The sequence below is a fragment of the Cygnus atratus genome, chromosome 2, assembly GCF_013377495.2.
Source record: "Cygnus atratus isolate AKBS03 ecotype Queensland, Australia chromosome 2, CAtr_DNAZoo_HiC_assembly, whole genome shotgun sequence".
NCBI classification, from domain to species: Eukaryota; Metazoa; Chordata; class Aves; order Anseriformes; family Anatidae; genus Cygnus; species Cygnus atratus.
In genome coordinates this window covers 96,354,068-96,371,564 of record NC_066363.1, presented here as the reverse complement: position 1 = coordinate 96,371,564, position 17,497 = coordinate 96,354,068, and the positions used below count along the sequence as shown (strand labels likewise).

The window sequence follows — 17,497 nt, the reverse complement described above, 5'->3', positions numbered from 1 at the left end:
TTGAGGTTCCTTAGGGCCTTGGTTCAGTTGAGTTTTCGGATCTCCAGACATGGAGATTCTACAGTCTTCCAGGGCATTTGTTCTAGTATTTGACCACTTCCGTGGTGAAATAGATTTCCCCAGTTATCAAACTGGGATTTCCCTTGTTGCAGCTTGTATTCATTGCCTCTTGCCCTATCACTGCGTACGTTTGAGAAAAGCCTGCTCCATCTTTTCTATGTTCTCCCTTCAGACAGCTGTAGGAATGAGATCTCTCCTCAGTCTTTTCTTCTTAATGTTGAACTGACCTAGCTCTCTTGGCTTCCCTTCATCTGTCATACCATCCAACCTCCTAACCACCTCGGTGGTCCTCCGCTGGACTCAGTCCAGTTTGTCAATGTCTTTCTTGTGCTGGTAGGCCAAAAACTGTGCAAAGTCCTCCAGATCCAGTCTCACAAGTACTCAGTAGAGGGGAAGAATCAACTTACCTCAACACGTTGGCTATGCTCTCGTTAATACAGCCCAGTTGTGGTTGTCCTTTGCCAGTCAGTAGGGCTCACTGCTGTTCAGCTTGTCCACCAGGACCCCAGGTCTGTTTCTGCAAAACTATTATGTATCCAGACAGTCCTCAGGCTTGTATCAATGGCTGTATTATTATTTTTCTTCCAAGTTATGCTGCTTTGTTATTATGAAAAATAGAAAAAAGATCAAGTTTGACTTGACTTAGCAGGAAATCTTGCTCACTTCTACTAGTGTCCTCTTTAAGAGGCACTGAATGAGATGGCCCTCACAAGAGAGTAAAGGAAATATTGCAAAGGCAAAAAATAATGGCAAAAATTACTCCAGCTCCTCCCCAAAACATGATCAGTTAGATTTTTTCTCTATTTTATGCTGTTGCTGATTACTCAGGGAAAGTTTATTTCTGTTCACATTACTTTCCTGAGACTCAGATGCTCTGTAAATTATGATGTTACATATGTGAATTCTGTGCTCTTTGGTTTTACAGGTTACAAAACTGTATCTTTGCAAAATAGCTAAAAACCTGATTAAATATAAATAGTCTAAATACAGGAAAATGAGCCTCATAAAAAGACAGGCACAAAAACAATACAAGTTTGAAAATTGACCTCCTCGTTTCCATTCTGCTCAGTGGAGAAAGAAAGAAAATAAATGGAGTGCTTGATAAAAAGAAAGAATCTTCCAACATTCTCACTCCCCTTTTAACAGACTTCATCCCTGTGATCCTTTGGGACACTACTGACAAAAAATGCCAATGAAAGAATCAAGTTGTTTGGTGGAACAAGTTATTGCAACTCCAGTGACAATATACATGTAGTTTGTTTATGTTTGCTTGATTGCTTGTTTTTGAGTTCTCAAATTTGTATTTGCATTTGCATTCAAGTTAGTACATTGAATTTCCACAGAGAAATTGTGAAACATTTTAAGTGTCCTCAGATCAGTCCCCCAAAGAAACAGTCATTATCACTTGTTTCTGTCCAAGAAGCAATATTTATTGTGTTTTGAAATCGATTGTGTTTAAAGAGAGAATTTTGTCTGCCGGAAAAATGGAGTGTCTTATCAAAGTGGGATAAAGGGGGAAGGTGTGCCAAGACCACCAGAGCGTTTGCGAACTTGATGAGGTCTCTAAGTGGCATATGCCCGTAAGGAACTTCTTACTGGTAACTCATGATTAATTTTCAGGGTTCTTTTCAAAGTTACATACTGCATGTTGTATATAGATCTCAACGGGTCTATGATGTTATTAAATGGTCTTAATAGTAGGAGTTTTTTAGTATTGCGGGGATGCAGTGCAGATATTCTGTTAAAGGTGATGGGTTGCTGGGTTGCGTGTGACTGTACCTCATGGTATTGTTGCTCCTGGTATTTCTCATTTTGTGAAGGTACGTGAAAGTCTCACCCAAGTTGCATGTCTTCTAAGTAAAAGTATTGCAGAAATGACAGTTCTTGACCTCGAGAATGGAGTTTCAGTGTTTACCTGGGAAAATCTAACTATCAATGTTCTAGTAAAATCCATCTTTGCACCAGTTTATTTACTGTTTCACCGAGTACAACTCTTTTTTTTCAACCCCCCTCAAGTCTTTCTTCTTATAGATGATTTAGGTAGACCTCCTGTCCTGATTAGAGTTCAGTTGCTCTTTTTCTATTTGTGTACTCAAAGTTTGGACAACTTTTTTCCAGTTTCTGTACTCCTGTGGTTTTTCTGCTGCAATTGCACTCTGAACCAGCTTCTTTCAGTGCACCTGTTTAATAGTCCTGAGATGGGAAGAAGATAGCAACATTATGTCTCTTCTCTATAGTGTTTTTTTGGTAGGAAGAGGCAGTGTGTGTGGTGTTGTGGTTCCAGGCTTGTCTTCATTGCTGAAAGGAAAGAAGAATTTTCCTGTACGCCCTAAAGCTATTGGTTCCATGTCCTTCAGGAAAATAGAAAAAAAAATCCCAAATGACTATTCATCCTTTTTGACACAAGCTGACCATTTTCTCTCATTTCTGATCCTTCTATACATACAACGTCTGAAAGTGCTATTCTGCAAAAGAAAGCTTGTCTAGCCCTTCACCTCTTAGGTTTTGAAAAGCTACATACTACATCTGTTACAAAGCTACATTTTCATACCATTATTGTTTTCATTAAGTAGTCTATGGCTAGTTGACCTATTTTTTTCTTCATTTATTCTAACGATTTATGTCAATTGTGCAAAAGGAGCATAATGCAAAATAGGCTGTTTTGCTCTCACACAAGATACTGGGAGATTACACTTGTAAAGTCAAAGGATTTTTATTTATTTTTTGCCTTACAGTATCTTCTTTAAAATATTAAATTATTCAGATATTCTGTGAGCTAAATATGCCTGTGGAAGAAAGCATATGAGAGGATCAGTTGATTTTAATAGTAATACACTATGTTGGGTCTTTGTTTTCCTGTCTGTGAGTTGGATATAAAGTTTACCCATCCTCCCCAGTTTTGTGATTTTAAACTGAAGACATTCAAATCTTTTAATGGAAGGAGCTGTGTGTGTCAGCTTGGTGGTTTTTGCAGATATAGCAACTGGTAGTAGTAGACTGTGCTCCAGATTCTGCTGTACGTAATTAATAATAGTAAGTAATTACTTGAAATTTTGTATGAATAAAACCTGAATAAAGAATCCACGCTTGGATGATGGACAAATGGACATCATTATTAGTCTATGCTGACTTTTCTGCTTCTGACTGGCTGTCGGTCAAATGCAGCGTCTCAGCTGAATCATCAGAAGCTTTTTCTGGACATACCTCATTCATTATAATATTAATATTGCACTTTTTTGACCAGCTAATGCTGGTTTCTTTGTTTAAAGAAGTGCTCTAATGCTGTCCTTTGAAAGAAGTATAAAATCTTTCTTGGGACACATTCCTAGTCATTCATCATTCTGATTTGTAGGCGTGCCTTAGAAATGAGGGTACAGAATATGGAACTGGAATACTATTGGGAATAAGGTGCATGCCAGGCTTAACAGTGCGATTATCAAGTCTTATGATTCTCTCTTAGTGTTTAGACCATTGTGGCTACAACACAAACATTATTTATTGACGTCTGTTCGTTTTCTTCTGATTTTTTAATAGGGAAGTGTTTAACTTCAGGGTTTGATAAATACATGTTTTTATTACATTTTTCTCAGGTCATGCTCAGATTGTCCATCTCTTATTAGAAAGAAATAAGTTTGGAACTATCCCATCTGATAGCCAAGGTGCAACTCCTCTACATTATGCGGCACAGAGCAACTTTGCTGTAAGTAGTACATACCCTAAGTGTAAAGTAAGTGTATTTTGCTGAAATATTTACAGTGTAACAAAGCATTTGAGTTGTTTTTGAAGTCATAAACAGTGTCAGCACAAGCTTAGTTCAGAGTTTTCCTAGTAGTTATATGAACATGTTTAATTTCAAATTACTAAAAATAAATTTAAAAATTTGCTTTATTAGCAAAGGCCCTTCGATTTATATGTTTGCATCAGAGCACACGATACTCACCTTGGTACTTCAATGGAAAGTAGAATGACACCTACTATTTTACAGTGCTTTTGCTTTTTAAGGCTGATTTCAGCAAAATCCAAGCAGTTATAAGGTATCTAGAGGAAGATCACCCCTATAAGGATTCACACAGCTGCTTCAGCAACAGGATTCACACAGCTGCTTCAGCAACAGCCAGACCAGACTTCGACTTCAAAAAAGTGATTAACTAATTAATATTTGCTATTATAAATGTAGCTGTTGTCTCATAAAGCATGGGTAAAGAGCAACAACTTTTGTCACAGTTCCTCGTGATCACCGTATTTTTTAAAGTTCAGTGTTTAGGCAAAAAAAAAAGACTAAAAAGAAAATTGGTTTCTTAGGCAGCCCAATTCTCATATTTTGGTAGAATATGTAATTTTTGTCCAGAGCAAGATCAGATACGGTAGAGCTAAGTAAAAAAAAGCCAGGAGTTTAACAACTGCTGGCCATAGGGGTTGTAGAAGTAGTTCTTAAGCACTGGAAGCTAGGAAGGCTCTTTTCACAATGAGCTGTCACTCACAGTGGAATTATGCCATGCATAGTAAGTTAAGAGCTCCAGTCTAAGTTTTCTTCAGTTGTATTATTCATAATCTCCCATTACATAAAGGGTCATCTAGTGCCTAATTAATGTAGTTATATAGTTTATATTGCACCATTTTCTTAACAGGGGTACTAATTTTGTCTTTGTTGCCACCAACATGTTGTTTTTCATAAAACAAATAAATTTTTAGTATCTTTGTATCTTGAATGGTTTTCAGAAGAACTACTGCAGGAGGCAGCTGACCAATATATATTAATACCACAGCTGTCAGGCCTCTGTTTCCTTGTGAAACCAACATGGCTTTTTTTTCTTCTTTTTGAAGGTGGTCTAAGTAAAAACGTAGAGTTGTGTTGTTTTATTTTGTTTTGTTTTATCTTTTTATTTTAGACTTTCATTGGAGCCCATTTCATTTGTAATTCATGCATTTTCACAGAATGTTTTAGTGATGCTGACTATTGTCCATTATTATGATGTGGTATGTACAGTTTGGGTCTGACTCACATACCTAAAATATTTATGCTGTAAAAGCCTTTCTCTCTAGTCTGAATCAGACTCTTAAACAGGGAAAGATCTATGGGAAAGATAGAATGTTTTTATTTACAAAATAGTGATTATCCCTGTATGCTTTTATTTTTTTTTCTTTTCTGTATTGATACATTCCTACAAAATAATTTTTCATACTGGCTTTATTTCTCAGAGCTTGATTTAGTTGTGTGAAACATTTTCATTGTGTTACTGCCTTTTGATCCCGCCAGCCAGCCAAACTATGACATATTTTGGGTTTTATGGGGAAGCAGAATAGGTGATAGAATCAGACATTCTTTTGTAATCTTGTGTACTTACAATGAATTTACTGTTTCCTGTCTTACATGACGAATGAAACAGGAGAGGCTCAAACAGATATACAAGCCTCTGCTGGCTGATGATGCGATCCAAGCACCAATGTTGGTGCATGCCTCAATTGTCTGGAGCTTCTCTCTCTTTTTTTTTTTTTTTTTTTTCCTATTACATAAAAATCCTAGAGTAATTCCCACCACTGCATTCCATATACAGTGTCAAACAACTGAGTGGAGACACATCCCTGTTTGTTTTGGCAGTAGCATCCATATATTTATGGTTTGAGAACCACATTATTCTTCTGTTCGCACTGCCAAAGTCTGGACAGGCATGGTCTGTTTCTGCATTAAAATAAGATGTTTCTTTGTCTGTAACAAGAAGAAGAAAGTTTGATCTTTTCTGTTTATTGTAAATATTTTGGTTGCTGTCAGTTTTACTGAATTCAGTATCTTGTTCTTTATTGTTTTTCCTCAGGTTATGTACTCACTCTGTGACCTTTTTGTCCTTTTTTTTTTGAGACTGAAGAGACTTAGGTTGCAATTAATTTAGGGGAAGCATTTATTCTTTAGACTAACTTATCCCCGATTATTATAGAAGAAATAGCTATAAGAAGAAAAAATTCCCAACATAACCACCCAAATAGGCTGCCCAAGGGTTACACGTCCTTTGTATCCCAGATAAAAAAGATCCAAACTGACATCCTTTTTTTTAGTTTCTGAATTTCATGTGTGAAGGCAGGTATTCTGATAGCATTGACCTTAATATGCAGAATGCAGGAGTAAATTTTATTTTTATTACTTTTATGGAGATATCCAAGATATTTCACTTTCACATACTTGTGTAGATTTACCACTAAGTGAAATATGGATACCCATGTCTTATTTTTTGAATGTTTAGTAATTCTCAGTTTCTTGATAGCACAGGATGAAAGGATCCAAGTTTACTTCCCTCCTTTACTGTTGTTTTTCAGCTTTGTTGTTTTTTATTCTGTTTTCTCCACATTTTTAATAGAGATAAAACACGTGGTTTTTCATGACAAAATACATGTAGAATTAAAATGATTTAATATTTTTATTTTCTGATTTCTTGACAGTCCTGTTCTAATCTCATTCCAGTTTGGTTTTCAAGCTGTGATATCTTCAGTTTGGAAAATAACTCTTACAACAGTATGGGATTTTCTTCCACTTTTTCCCATTAAAAATTCTAGGAAAAAAAAGCATAGTTAAAAGAAAGGTTGATTTGCTAAAACTTAATGGAAAAATAATATTACTTATTTATGCTTGTAGAATGTGTGCCTTAGTATTGAAAAGGTCCAGCCTTCTTACAGCTTTTCACTTTGCAGGATATCAAGCAGTGCAGAGTTCTGGTAGGGTGCTGAGTTGTTAGCCTAATGAGTCGCCGATTGTATCTGAGGTGTAGCGGTGGTCAATGTGAGTACACAAAGCTATAAACCCATGCTGTTTTGTGTGGAAGGCTTAATGCTTACATTCCTCATTATTTCTGGCTGGACCTTTTTACAGTAAACTGGTAGTTCAGATATGGACCCAAATTCACAAAGATGTTAAGATCTTAGATCACATTAACAAAAAGGAGAAATTTCTTACTTCTTTGGAGGGATGAAATTATAAATACTAATTAAAAAAAATCAACTGATCGGTTGGACTTAGCCTCTTAAACACCTTCATGATTCTAGCTTAAGCATTTGAGCCAGGGCTTTATTATAGCCAAGAAATTCTCATCCTACACAGGGCAGTGATGGAGCTCTTTTGTGGTCACATGAAGGAAAGGATAAAATAGTGCTAACACTAAAATTAAAAAAAAAAATCTAATAAAATAATAAATCCCACTTTTTTCAGATTTTAGTCATCACTGACTATTAATAGGTGTTTACCAACTGTTAGATACACAGCATTTGTAAGCCATTAGATAGAAAAGGAAAAACCTTCCCCCAATTCTTTTTCTTCCAGCAGTGATTACCTCACCCTTACTGTACTATGAGACGTATTAAGAATTTAGCAGAAGGCTAAGAAGGTAGATTTGTTTGCTGAGAGCTTAACACAAACACAGCATTTGAAAAAATAATTATTTAAATCAATCTCTTTAATTTAAAGAGAGATTTTAGTCTGACGTTTACATTGGAAAGTCTCAAGTGGACACAAGTGTAAAGAATTTCTTAATTATTTTTTTTACTTACAACATTTCAGTAATTAGTAACGTGATATAATTGAATATTAGGAAATGTGTCTGTGTTTCTCCTAAAGTCCTGTGTTTTTTTTTGTTTTTGTTTTTTTGAATGGTCAGACTTAGAGTTAAGCAAGCTAAAGTATTTGCACGTGTAGTCATTTTCAGGTTTAAAGCAAAAAAAATACGGCAGAGAAGTATTATGAAGGAAAATTATTTTAGCATCTTAACATTGCAGTAATATCGTGATAAGCCAATAATATTTTTCCCATTTCCCATAGCTTTCTTCACAATGATAGCAGTGTCTTTCACTTCCTTATGATGAACACATGGTATTTGACACTAAAAAGAAAAGAATGTAAAATGAATGACTGTTAAACTCACAGTTAAAGATGTGCCTATGAATGTTGAAGAGGAAAAGGGCGTAGTAGAAAATAAAATGCTTCTGTTGATCTATTAGTCTATATAAACATAAAAAGGAAAAAGGAAGCTTTGATTTGCTTCATAAACAGCCAAATGAGACACAATAGTTTCTTCTTGTTACAGATTCCTTTTAATGTTAATTTCAATAGTATGTCTTTTCAGGAAACAGTTGAAGTATTTTTGAAACATCCTTCTGTAAAAGATGACTCAGATCTTGAGGGAAGAACATCCTTCATGTGGGCAGCTGGGAAAGGCAGTGACGATGTCATTAGGACTATGCTGAATTTGAAACTGGATATTGATATCAATATGACAGACAAATATGCTGGCACAGGTAAGTTGCCTTTCAGTAAAGAGCCACTGGATGTTTCCAGTTAGTGTGATTTCCACCAAATAATGTTAGCATCTATAGTAATCTTTTCCTAGATACATTGCTTAATCCTCAAAATATTTCTGTATTAGTTTAATTACATATGTGACTTACATCTTTGCCTTATTGTGGGAACGAAACAAACTGTGTCTGTGCAGATTGGACCGGTTCATTTAAAACACAGCAAGAAGAGGATATGTATTGTTGTGTTGCTATTTAGTAGATCTCTGATCATGGGAAAGGAAGAGCTATTCTGTATTTTGAAGAATAAAATGAAATGTAATTACATAAAAAGCTCTCCCTGAAAATGCCTGTTAAAAACCTCTATTTATTTATCATTGTTAACCTTGAAACAATATACAACAATCTAACCAGTGAAGAGGCTGAACTATCATCATGAAAATTATTAAATACACATAGCTATGTGTAGAGATAGCGTACTAAAGAGAGCTATTGCACTTCTTTTGTCCAATCAAGAGGTTAAACTTGATAATACCCAAGTTTATCACACTATTGTCAGCCCAAAGCAAAAGATAAGTATACAACACAGTGTTTCAGAATTCAAACACACAAGTCATGAAATTCCAAATTTCCAATAGCAAGTGTAAATTCATCTCTTTTAAGGAAAAAAATGTGGTAGAAACATTGTATCTATGTAGTACATTCAGCAAAAACAGAGTAACAGTTCTGACAGGGATATGGGTGTTGACGGATATGTATTTTCAACAATGTTGGAAATAAAAGTAGAAGTAGTGGAGACATACAGTGTGCTGATGACATCTGAATAGAAAAAAAAAAGAGGAGTGTGGGTATATTGAGCATAAATTTGTAGCAGCAGTCTGTAGGAGTAACCTGTGTGAGAGGAGTCATGATCTGCCCTGTACCAGTCACATCCAGGTCACAAATTTAGAAGTTAAGTGCAGAAATGTATACTTATGCATAATAACTACTAAAATGTTAGCCACACTGATAGAGCACATACTTGTGAATAATACAGTTGAAGACGCTTTCCTGTGTGGACAGTGTTTCTCCTAAAAAGAAAACTAAATCATAAATGTGCAATCAGAGCAAACAAGAATGTGCATTGTAAGATTTGTTTAAATGAATGTTAACATCCTTGTTTTAAAGTGTACTCAGGTGGCATTATCTTGGCTTCACACACACAAACCGGACCGAGCTGCATGCTTAGGTTTAGAGAACTTTCAGTGACAATGTATCCTAAGCAAGAAAAAAAAACAGCAAGTTTAACAGCTTTTCTCTTTTCAGATTACCCTTATGGTTTCTATTATTGAATTACATAAAATTGTAAATAAGTGCAATGTCAGAGTTGCATGGTTCAGCATTTGAAAAACAGCAAGTAAGAATATTACTTGCAATTTGAAATGTTTATACTTCCTTTGGCTTTAGGGTGGTCTTTACGCTGTGAAATACAGTTATTATAAAGTTCTATTTAAAAATCTGAATTCTTGCTTTCCTTACAAACTAGCACACCAAAGATCACTCTTTTCAAGTTATGATGGGTTATAATTTTTGTCTTAAAAAGGGTGACAGATAATATCTCTAAAATCTCAGCCTTTGTGTCTGATGACTTTACAAACTACATACTCTACCACTTTATTTTTGTTTCATCTTTTAGAAGTCCTGCCTGGTTCTGTTCCTTTGTGACAGGTCCCTTTTAAATGCCTAAGAGTATTTCGGACCTTAAAGAGCAGTGACGTTGTAGTTGCTGTGTGCAAAACCTCCTTATAAAGGGGCTTGCTCTTTGCAGACACTAGTCAGAGTCCGTGCTGCTGAAATTACTCAGTTGAGGATTTCATGCTTGAATAACTCAGGTGGTTGGTTGTATTATCCTTGAGTCTTACACCTTTTGTAGCAGTGATGTGTAATCACTTTCTAATCTTGACTTTGTTGTCGGGCTTTTAATCCGAGGAAATTAATGGATTTTCCATTTACTTGAAACTGCCGTTGTGCAGAGCCCACTAATAGTCTTAAAGTTCAGAGCTGTGCCATTCTTTGCTTACTGTCAAGCAATCTGAATTTCACTATTGTGCAAATATGTGCGGTAGCATGAACTTTATTATAGTGAGCTGTAAACCTACAAGGAAGCCCAGGGCTAAATCACCTTCTGAATGCAGACCTGATTTTTTTCTGAAGATTCCGAATCCTCCCCAAGTTTTGGCGAGGGCAAAGTAGCGTTGTATTCTAACAGGAAACCATGTAGTAATAGAAAACAACCTACATGCCCCTGTGCCTGGGATACAGTTGCTGAGGAGAGTTCAAGTTTGTGTTTTGCTGACTTTTGTGCCCAGACCCGGTTAAGCCCAGTTATATTGCTGCGTTAACGTAGCTTTCTGCATTTACTTCAAAAGAGCAAGCTCTCCATTCAGCTCAGAGCTTCGAGAGAGCAGCAAGGCTCTCCTTATTGTGTAGGAGAATGACACCAAGGGAAAGGAATTTCACTGTTCTCGTAGAGCAGCGCTGCAGGAGCATTACAGGGGCAGCTTTATAGCTCTGCCGTCACTGCATACAATGGTGAGAGCTCTGTCTGTCGGCTCAACAACGGTCCTATTGTGAGCAGCTGGCCGAGGAATCTCTTCAGTCACCGTGACTCCCATCACAGAAAATTTGGCTTACAAGAAAATATTGAGCACAAAGTGCGAAACGAGATGCCTGCGTCAGAATGAGTGATCGAGGGGAAGGACCGGCCAAGCTGACACAGCAGCTCTTTTTCTATTGTATTGTTATACACACCCCATGTGTCATCTGACTGAGTGCTTTACTGCCTTTGGTTTCATAAGAAGTGCCGTACAAAAACCAGAACCTAAAGTTTATGGTGAGGTCAGGACATGAAAACCGGGCCGATCCAAATTGTATGAAGCAGCAGGGATCTCATTCCTGTCAAATTTCTACTTATAGCCACCCACTTGCCTAGCTAGCGCAGATCTTGCGGCTTACAGATATTTTTCGGGAATGTGATGAATGCCCCCGTGTCCTTTTTTTTTTTTTTTTTGAACATTAGTACCATCCTAACAGCAGCATTTCCATTATTAAGGCAGCACAACTCGTATTGTCTCAGGCCGTGACCCCATTTCTTGTAGGAAGTACCTCATTTGTCTGTACCACAACTCCAGTTCCTGTCACTGATTTTGAGAATCTGTGTTTTAAGGCAGTGCAATCCTGCTAGATTTGCTTCACTGTCATTATGAACAATCTGCATGTTTTAGCATCTGTGTAACAGGTTATGCCAGGCTACTGTTTCATAAGCTGCTTGAAGCAACATCAGTGGCAAACAGTGGCAGGCAAATACAAAAAGCCTGGCAGTTTGATAGTCTGGCTAAAGTTCAAGAAGCAATTCCTTCTGACTCTGGCCTTTGTGGTGTGCCTTTCTGTAATGCCTCTACTGGATCCTGACCCTGCCTGTTTTAACATTAAACAAGTAGAAACATGTAGGCGCTGTTTACAGCCCCACATCGTGCTCCTTTGAGCAGATTGAATTCTCACCAGGTTCGAGTATTTGTGAAATTTCATAGGGAAATAAGAATGCACAGCACAAAATGATGTGCGATTTATGAATTGCACATTTTTGCATTTTCATTCTATATTACTTGTATTTTGTCATCTATGAAATAATTTAGATGTGAGGCAGCGTACCTCTGAAAATGTAGATTATTTTATTCAATTGCTGACTGTAGGAAATAATCCAAAGCATTTTGAAATCAATTCGTAAGTGAAATCACCAATACATGTCCTCCATTTGCTTGGAATCTCATTGCTATCTGTAGTTTGCCTTTCTTTCAGAAAGAACCCTGAACTGGTTGTACTGGCATTTCAGCATTCTCCTCAACTGCAGGTGACAGTGCCAGCAGGATGCTGTGTTAGGAACTCCAGTCATAAGACACCATGTCTTTGCCTCTGTGGTCTTACTCCACTAATGTAGCTCTGTGTTATTTGTTGGTTTGGATTCGGTGAAATCTGCGTACTTTCAGAGATGAGAAGACAAAAATGCGGAAGAGTAGGAGTCTGCAAAATTAATTAGCCTAGTTTTTATACAACTGAACTTCATAAACTGTAAGGGTGAGAGGAAATGTACTGTCTGGTTTGTCCAATATCTTTTTCTCTTTTCTAAAGGAAGCAAAGAGTTGCAGATACTGTGTGAGATGTAATGACTTTCCACATAATTTTGTGTAAAATTTTCTCCAAGTAATTCTGAAAAAAAAGCAGAGGGATGAACAGCTAGGTTGTTATCTGGAGTTAGTTTTAATTGAGACAGCTTTGCTTGTTTGAAAGAAAAAATGGCACTTTCAAGAAGACATTGAAGAAATAATGAAAGCTTTATTTCTTTGGAAATGGGCAATTTCATGTCCATTGGGGTAATGCAATAAATGCCACGGAACAAAGGCAGAAGTAGATCGTATGATCTCTTAATTTTTTAAGCAAAAGCTGGTAAATGTCCACAGTCATCAGTATAACCCAGTTTTGCTGCTGTTGAGGTTAAAATTCCTATTTGTGCAAGTTAAAAACATGTTTCAGAGCTAACAGCTTTTCTGCTTATTGTGCTGTATTGCTTGTATGACGAGGAAACATGGATTGTGATTGCCTGTCATTTGTTATGATTCTTCAGTTTCTTACAGTTGAAAAGCAGCTTTTTCCACCAAAATAATCAAAGTTATTTTTTAATTTGACCGTTCTAATTGCGAACCTCCAAAGCTCATGGTATGGTGATTTCTTTTTCTTACTGCTTTATTCTTTCAGCATTACACGCTGCTGCGCTTTCTGGCCATGTCAGCACAGTGAAATTGCTGTTGGAACATAATGCACAGGTGGATGCTTTGGATGTCATGAAACACACTCCACTTTTCCGAGCCTGTGAGATGGGACACAAAGAAGTGATACAAACGCTCATTAAAGGTCAGCTGTTAAAAATTTTACAAACCTGTTCAGAATTTTGATGTTCCTTTATGTCTGGCTGTGGAATTAACGGCATTGCAGAGCAAGAATGGGGGTAGAAAATTACTCCTCTAAAGAAAGTATTGTCTGTAAGTACGCTTTGTGGAACAGTATTAGTAAATAAAAGAAATTTTCAGAGCAATGTGCGAAAGGGCTAGAAGAGTTAAATATAAACTTTCAAAACAGGGATAGTTCTTTCCACAGCTTTTTTTTGTTCAAGCCTGTTCAAGTACATTCTAGTCTCTCAACCACATCTTCCCCTGACAAGTCATTGTTTTGGTGTTTTTTTTCTTCTTTTTATTTTTTCTTTCAATAAATAAGAGCACATAAAGCTTTCTCTATGTCAGACATCACTTTTAGTTGTCTTTGGAAACTTTTTGACTATTTAAATGAATGCTTATTTTTAATTAAAGTAGTTATCAAAAATCCTAAATCATTAATATTTTCCCATAATTGGATTTTAGAAACAGTATTTTAATTGTAAACAGAAATGAGACTTAATAATGCACACAATTTTATATAATTGTGAAAGCTCTGCTGAACTGTACAAAATAGGGTGAAAAAACAGTGGTATCTTAGATGCAAAATTCTTTCATTTTAACCTCACAGAAAAGTTTGATGTAGGCTAGAAGCAGTCTCCCTGCTACTGGAGACAGTATCCCATTTATTGTCAGGTGAAGTATGCAGACTAACAAATTACAAGTTTTCTGTCAAACGACTTTTCTTAAAAGTTTGGTTTCCTTTGTTAACTGCTGCACTTTAACTTCCTGTTAAGCTCTTCCTCCAACCCTATATGCCATATAACTTTTGATGCAAGAAGCTCAGTTATCAGAATCCAAGTTATGATTAATTAAATATTTTATGATACAGACAGTCATTGTTGATGGCTAGTTTGAGTTTAGGTAATTGTGGAGTTTTATTTTTGTAATGACTTTTTGCATCTTACAAAAACACAGAGAAATTAATTATCTGCATAAAAGAGTTAGCATGCTTGAATTAAAAAAAAAAAAAAACTTTGTCATTCTTACACTGTGAATATTTTATCTTTTTATTCTATATTGTATGCTTTAGAGATTTAAAAAGGGGTTACATTTGATGTCTAGTTATCAGAAGTGATTGTCATCAAGAAATTTAAGTTTTACTAAAATTAATAGGCCTAGAACATAAAATAGCTAGATTTTTCAAGGCTGGTTGACAAATCTCAAGTTTCTAAAGCATCTGAGAGGATCTCAAAAGCTTATGAAGCTGTTAGTTTACTGACCCTCACTGAAATTATTTCATTGCCAATTCATTTTGGTTTAGGTTTTGAGTTTAGATAATAATGTTAATGTTACATTCAGAAGTATTTCTCTGAATTGCCAGTCTACCAGAAAGTTGCTGTTGAACATAAACATAGTCTTTGTTTTCTCTTCGTTCAAAATTTTCTTGTTCAAAAATTGATTTGTTGTTACAGGAGGAGCAAGAGTAGATTTGGTTGACCAAGATGGCCATTCACCCCTTCACTGGGCAGCCCTGGGAGGAAATGCTGATGTGTGCCAAATCTTGATAGAAAATAAAATCAACCCTAATGTGCAGGATTATGCAGGTAGAACACCTCTGCAGTGTGCTGCATATGGAGGTTACATTAACTGCATGGTAGTGTTACTGGAAAATAACGCAGATCCAAATATTCAGGATAAAGAGGTATGTTGTTGTTCATGAGGCTATTTCATTAACTTAAGAATAACCATAAATTTAAAGATCATTCTCTTCTCTGGGACATAGAAGCATTTTTGCTGCTGTTTATCATGAAATTAAATGCATCCTGACGTAATTTTCCCATGGCTTCACTTCTAAAGTCTTGAATGAAAAATAATAGTTTAATATGCAGCATGAATTGAAGACACACTTTTCCTTTATCATTTTTTTTCTTTGCCTTATCAAAGTGTGATCTTTATGACGAGTCATTTTAAGCATCTTATTTCTTCACTTTTAATGTTCCTTATTGACGAGTGATATAAGAATGTGATTTTGTAGTCTGTAGTGTGTTTCTTCAGCATGTATTAGTGAGGTAGAGCAAGTAAGATATTGCAAGTGAGATTATAGAACTTCTTCAATTATTTATGTGTGTACCTCTTCCAGGTGAAAATAATAAATAAATAAATAAAGGCACCAATGGTTTGTTTATATGTTCTTGTGCCATTGTTGAAGCAGTAAGTGGAATTAGGAGCCAGGATAATTGTGCAACATAGAACAGATTTCTTTGTTATTTGACATTATTTCTCTGAAGTCAGTAGAACTTCATCAATCAAAAGAATTTCACCCAATTTATTAAACTTTTCTTTAGTTATTCATTATAGGGCATGAATAATTCCAGGTAATGGAAAAGTGTTTTTTCTTATGAGTTCTCCAGAGTATTCTGGGAATGTTTTCCAAACCTGCTACCAGCTTCATAAGGCATCAGCCTGAATGCAGGTGCCCACATAGCTCCAGGCGACTTTTTCACGCAGAGACACTACAGGATGCCCTACAGCACTTGGGATTCATAGACCAGCTTGTTAGCACTGGACTCAGAACGTTTTTTTATGTTTTTCCATGATACCCAGTCTTCTAGCCTATTTCCTAAATTTGGAGTTCAGAAAAGCAAGATGCAGACACAAGAGGCGTGCCCTAGAAGTGAAGTGGAAAACCTATGTTTTGTCGATAATAACAGACCTCAAGGTATTCATACTGTGATTCTGTGATCCCAGTCCCGAGAATGGTGATAGTGGTTGTACAGAGTGCAGCCAGTGTACTGTACAGTGAGCGTATTGTGAGTTGGACTTCTGCTTCATGTGAGAGAAGTCACAACTGGAGTCTTTCTTTCTGTGTTTGCCCGAGCTGATAAGCTTTCCCTGAACTTCATCAGATTTTGATTTTTGTAATAATTCTCTCAGTCTTGTCAGAGTATTTTGGATCAACCTAGAAAACAATCTGAATTACAAAGGTTGCTGAGAGCTGCTTCAGACCAGGGCAGCATAGCTGCAAAGAAATCACCCACAGGGCTAGTCTCCTAATGCTAATTTTCAGCTACTTTATGTAAAAAAAGCACTAGTTTAGCAATCTAGTTTACAAAGAAAAAAGTAGGTGATTTCATTTTTAAATGATGTACTCTTTTATTTTAACAAGTGAGTTTATTTAGAAGATCTGCTTGTCCTTCATGTCCAGAAAAGCATTGAATTACAGTACGATTTGTAACTTATATTATGGTGTGATAGAGTTTGGGAATAATTTTTTTTTCTTTTTTTTCTATAGGGAAGAACTGCTTTACACTGGCTCTGTAATAATGGCTACCTTGATGCTATAAAGTTACTGCTTGGTTTTGATGCTTTCCCTAATCATATGGAGAACAGCGAGGAAAGGTATTACTTGTCTGAATGTGTTACTTTCTAATTTAGCATAAGTGCTACTTATTGATTTAAATGTTTAATGTTCAGGTATTTTCACAGAATCATGATCTTCCTTGTATGTAAAAGGAATGCTATAATCTTGAGCTTCAATTTCTAATGTGAAAAATCTCTTCTTTAAGTAAGACATTGCAAGTGTAAACTTCAACTGTTTATACTTTTGAACCTTGAGTTTATGGATTTCTACGTTCTAGTCTCATTTCAAATATTAAGGATGTTTTTCATTTATATGAAGTTGACAATGGATATGGAAAAATGAAAAGGCATTTCCGCTGCTGTTGGCATAGATTGGAATTTTTCTGTTTGATGGGAATACACTATGAAGAAAGAAAATGGGAGAAGTGTAATGTTACATTTTAAAATGGTGATTACAAATTACCTGGTGATTGACTGTATTCTAAAGGCCTGATTTAAAAAAAAATCTTCCTATAATCATAAAGAGGCAGTACATTTACACCTCTTTTCTTTGTCTTTCATTGACACGTAAATAATAGTTTTTTAAAAGTGATTTGGGTTGTGGAGTTCAAATTGGTCACCTGACCATGAAGATAATTAGTGTTAGCAGAAATTTGTAATGCTTTTTTAGAGGAGATGACCTCATCATAATCATAAATAAAATTATGATCAGCATGTCATATACATTTGAATATTTCAACATTTTAAATGATTTAAATACTTTTAAGCCCCGTATTTTAGTGCTAAGCTTGAAACTTCCTTGGTTATCCCAGTTTTTAATTGCTTTTTTTCCCTCA

The 17,497-nt window shown here is 35.9% G+C and overlaps 1 protein-coding gene across 4 annotated transcripts in view; it reads left to right on the top strand.

Annotated features, from left to right (window-relative positions):
- The window catches only part of INVS (inversin), a 99,492-nt gene that overhangs the window by 57,109 nt on the left and 24,886 nt on the right, over window positions 1–17,497 (top strand). For all 4 annotated transcript variants that reach the window (XM_050709194.1, XM_035550618.2, XM_035550619.2 and 1 more), the window contains 5 exons: window positions 3,651–3,760; window positions 8,166–8,337; window positions 13,126–13,281; window positions 14,774–15,003; window positions 16,594–16,700. In XM_050709194.1, coding sequence (XP_050565151.1) covers window positions 3,651–3,760; window positions 8,166–8,337; window positions 13,126–13,281; window positions 14,774–15,003; window positions 16,594–16,700 — 775 coding nt within the window. The remainder of the gene's footprint in view (window positions 1–3,650; window positions 3,761–8,165; window positions 8,338–13,125; window positions 13,282–14,773; window positions 15,004–16,593; window positions 16,701–17,497) is intronic.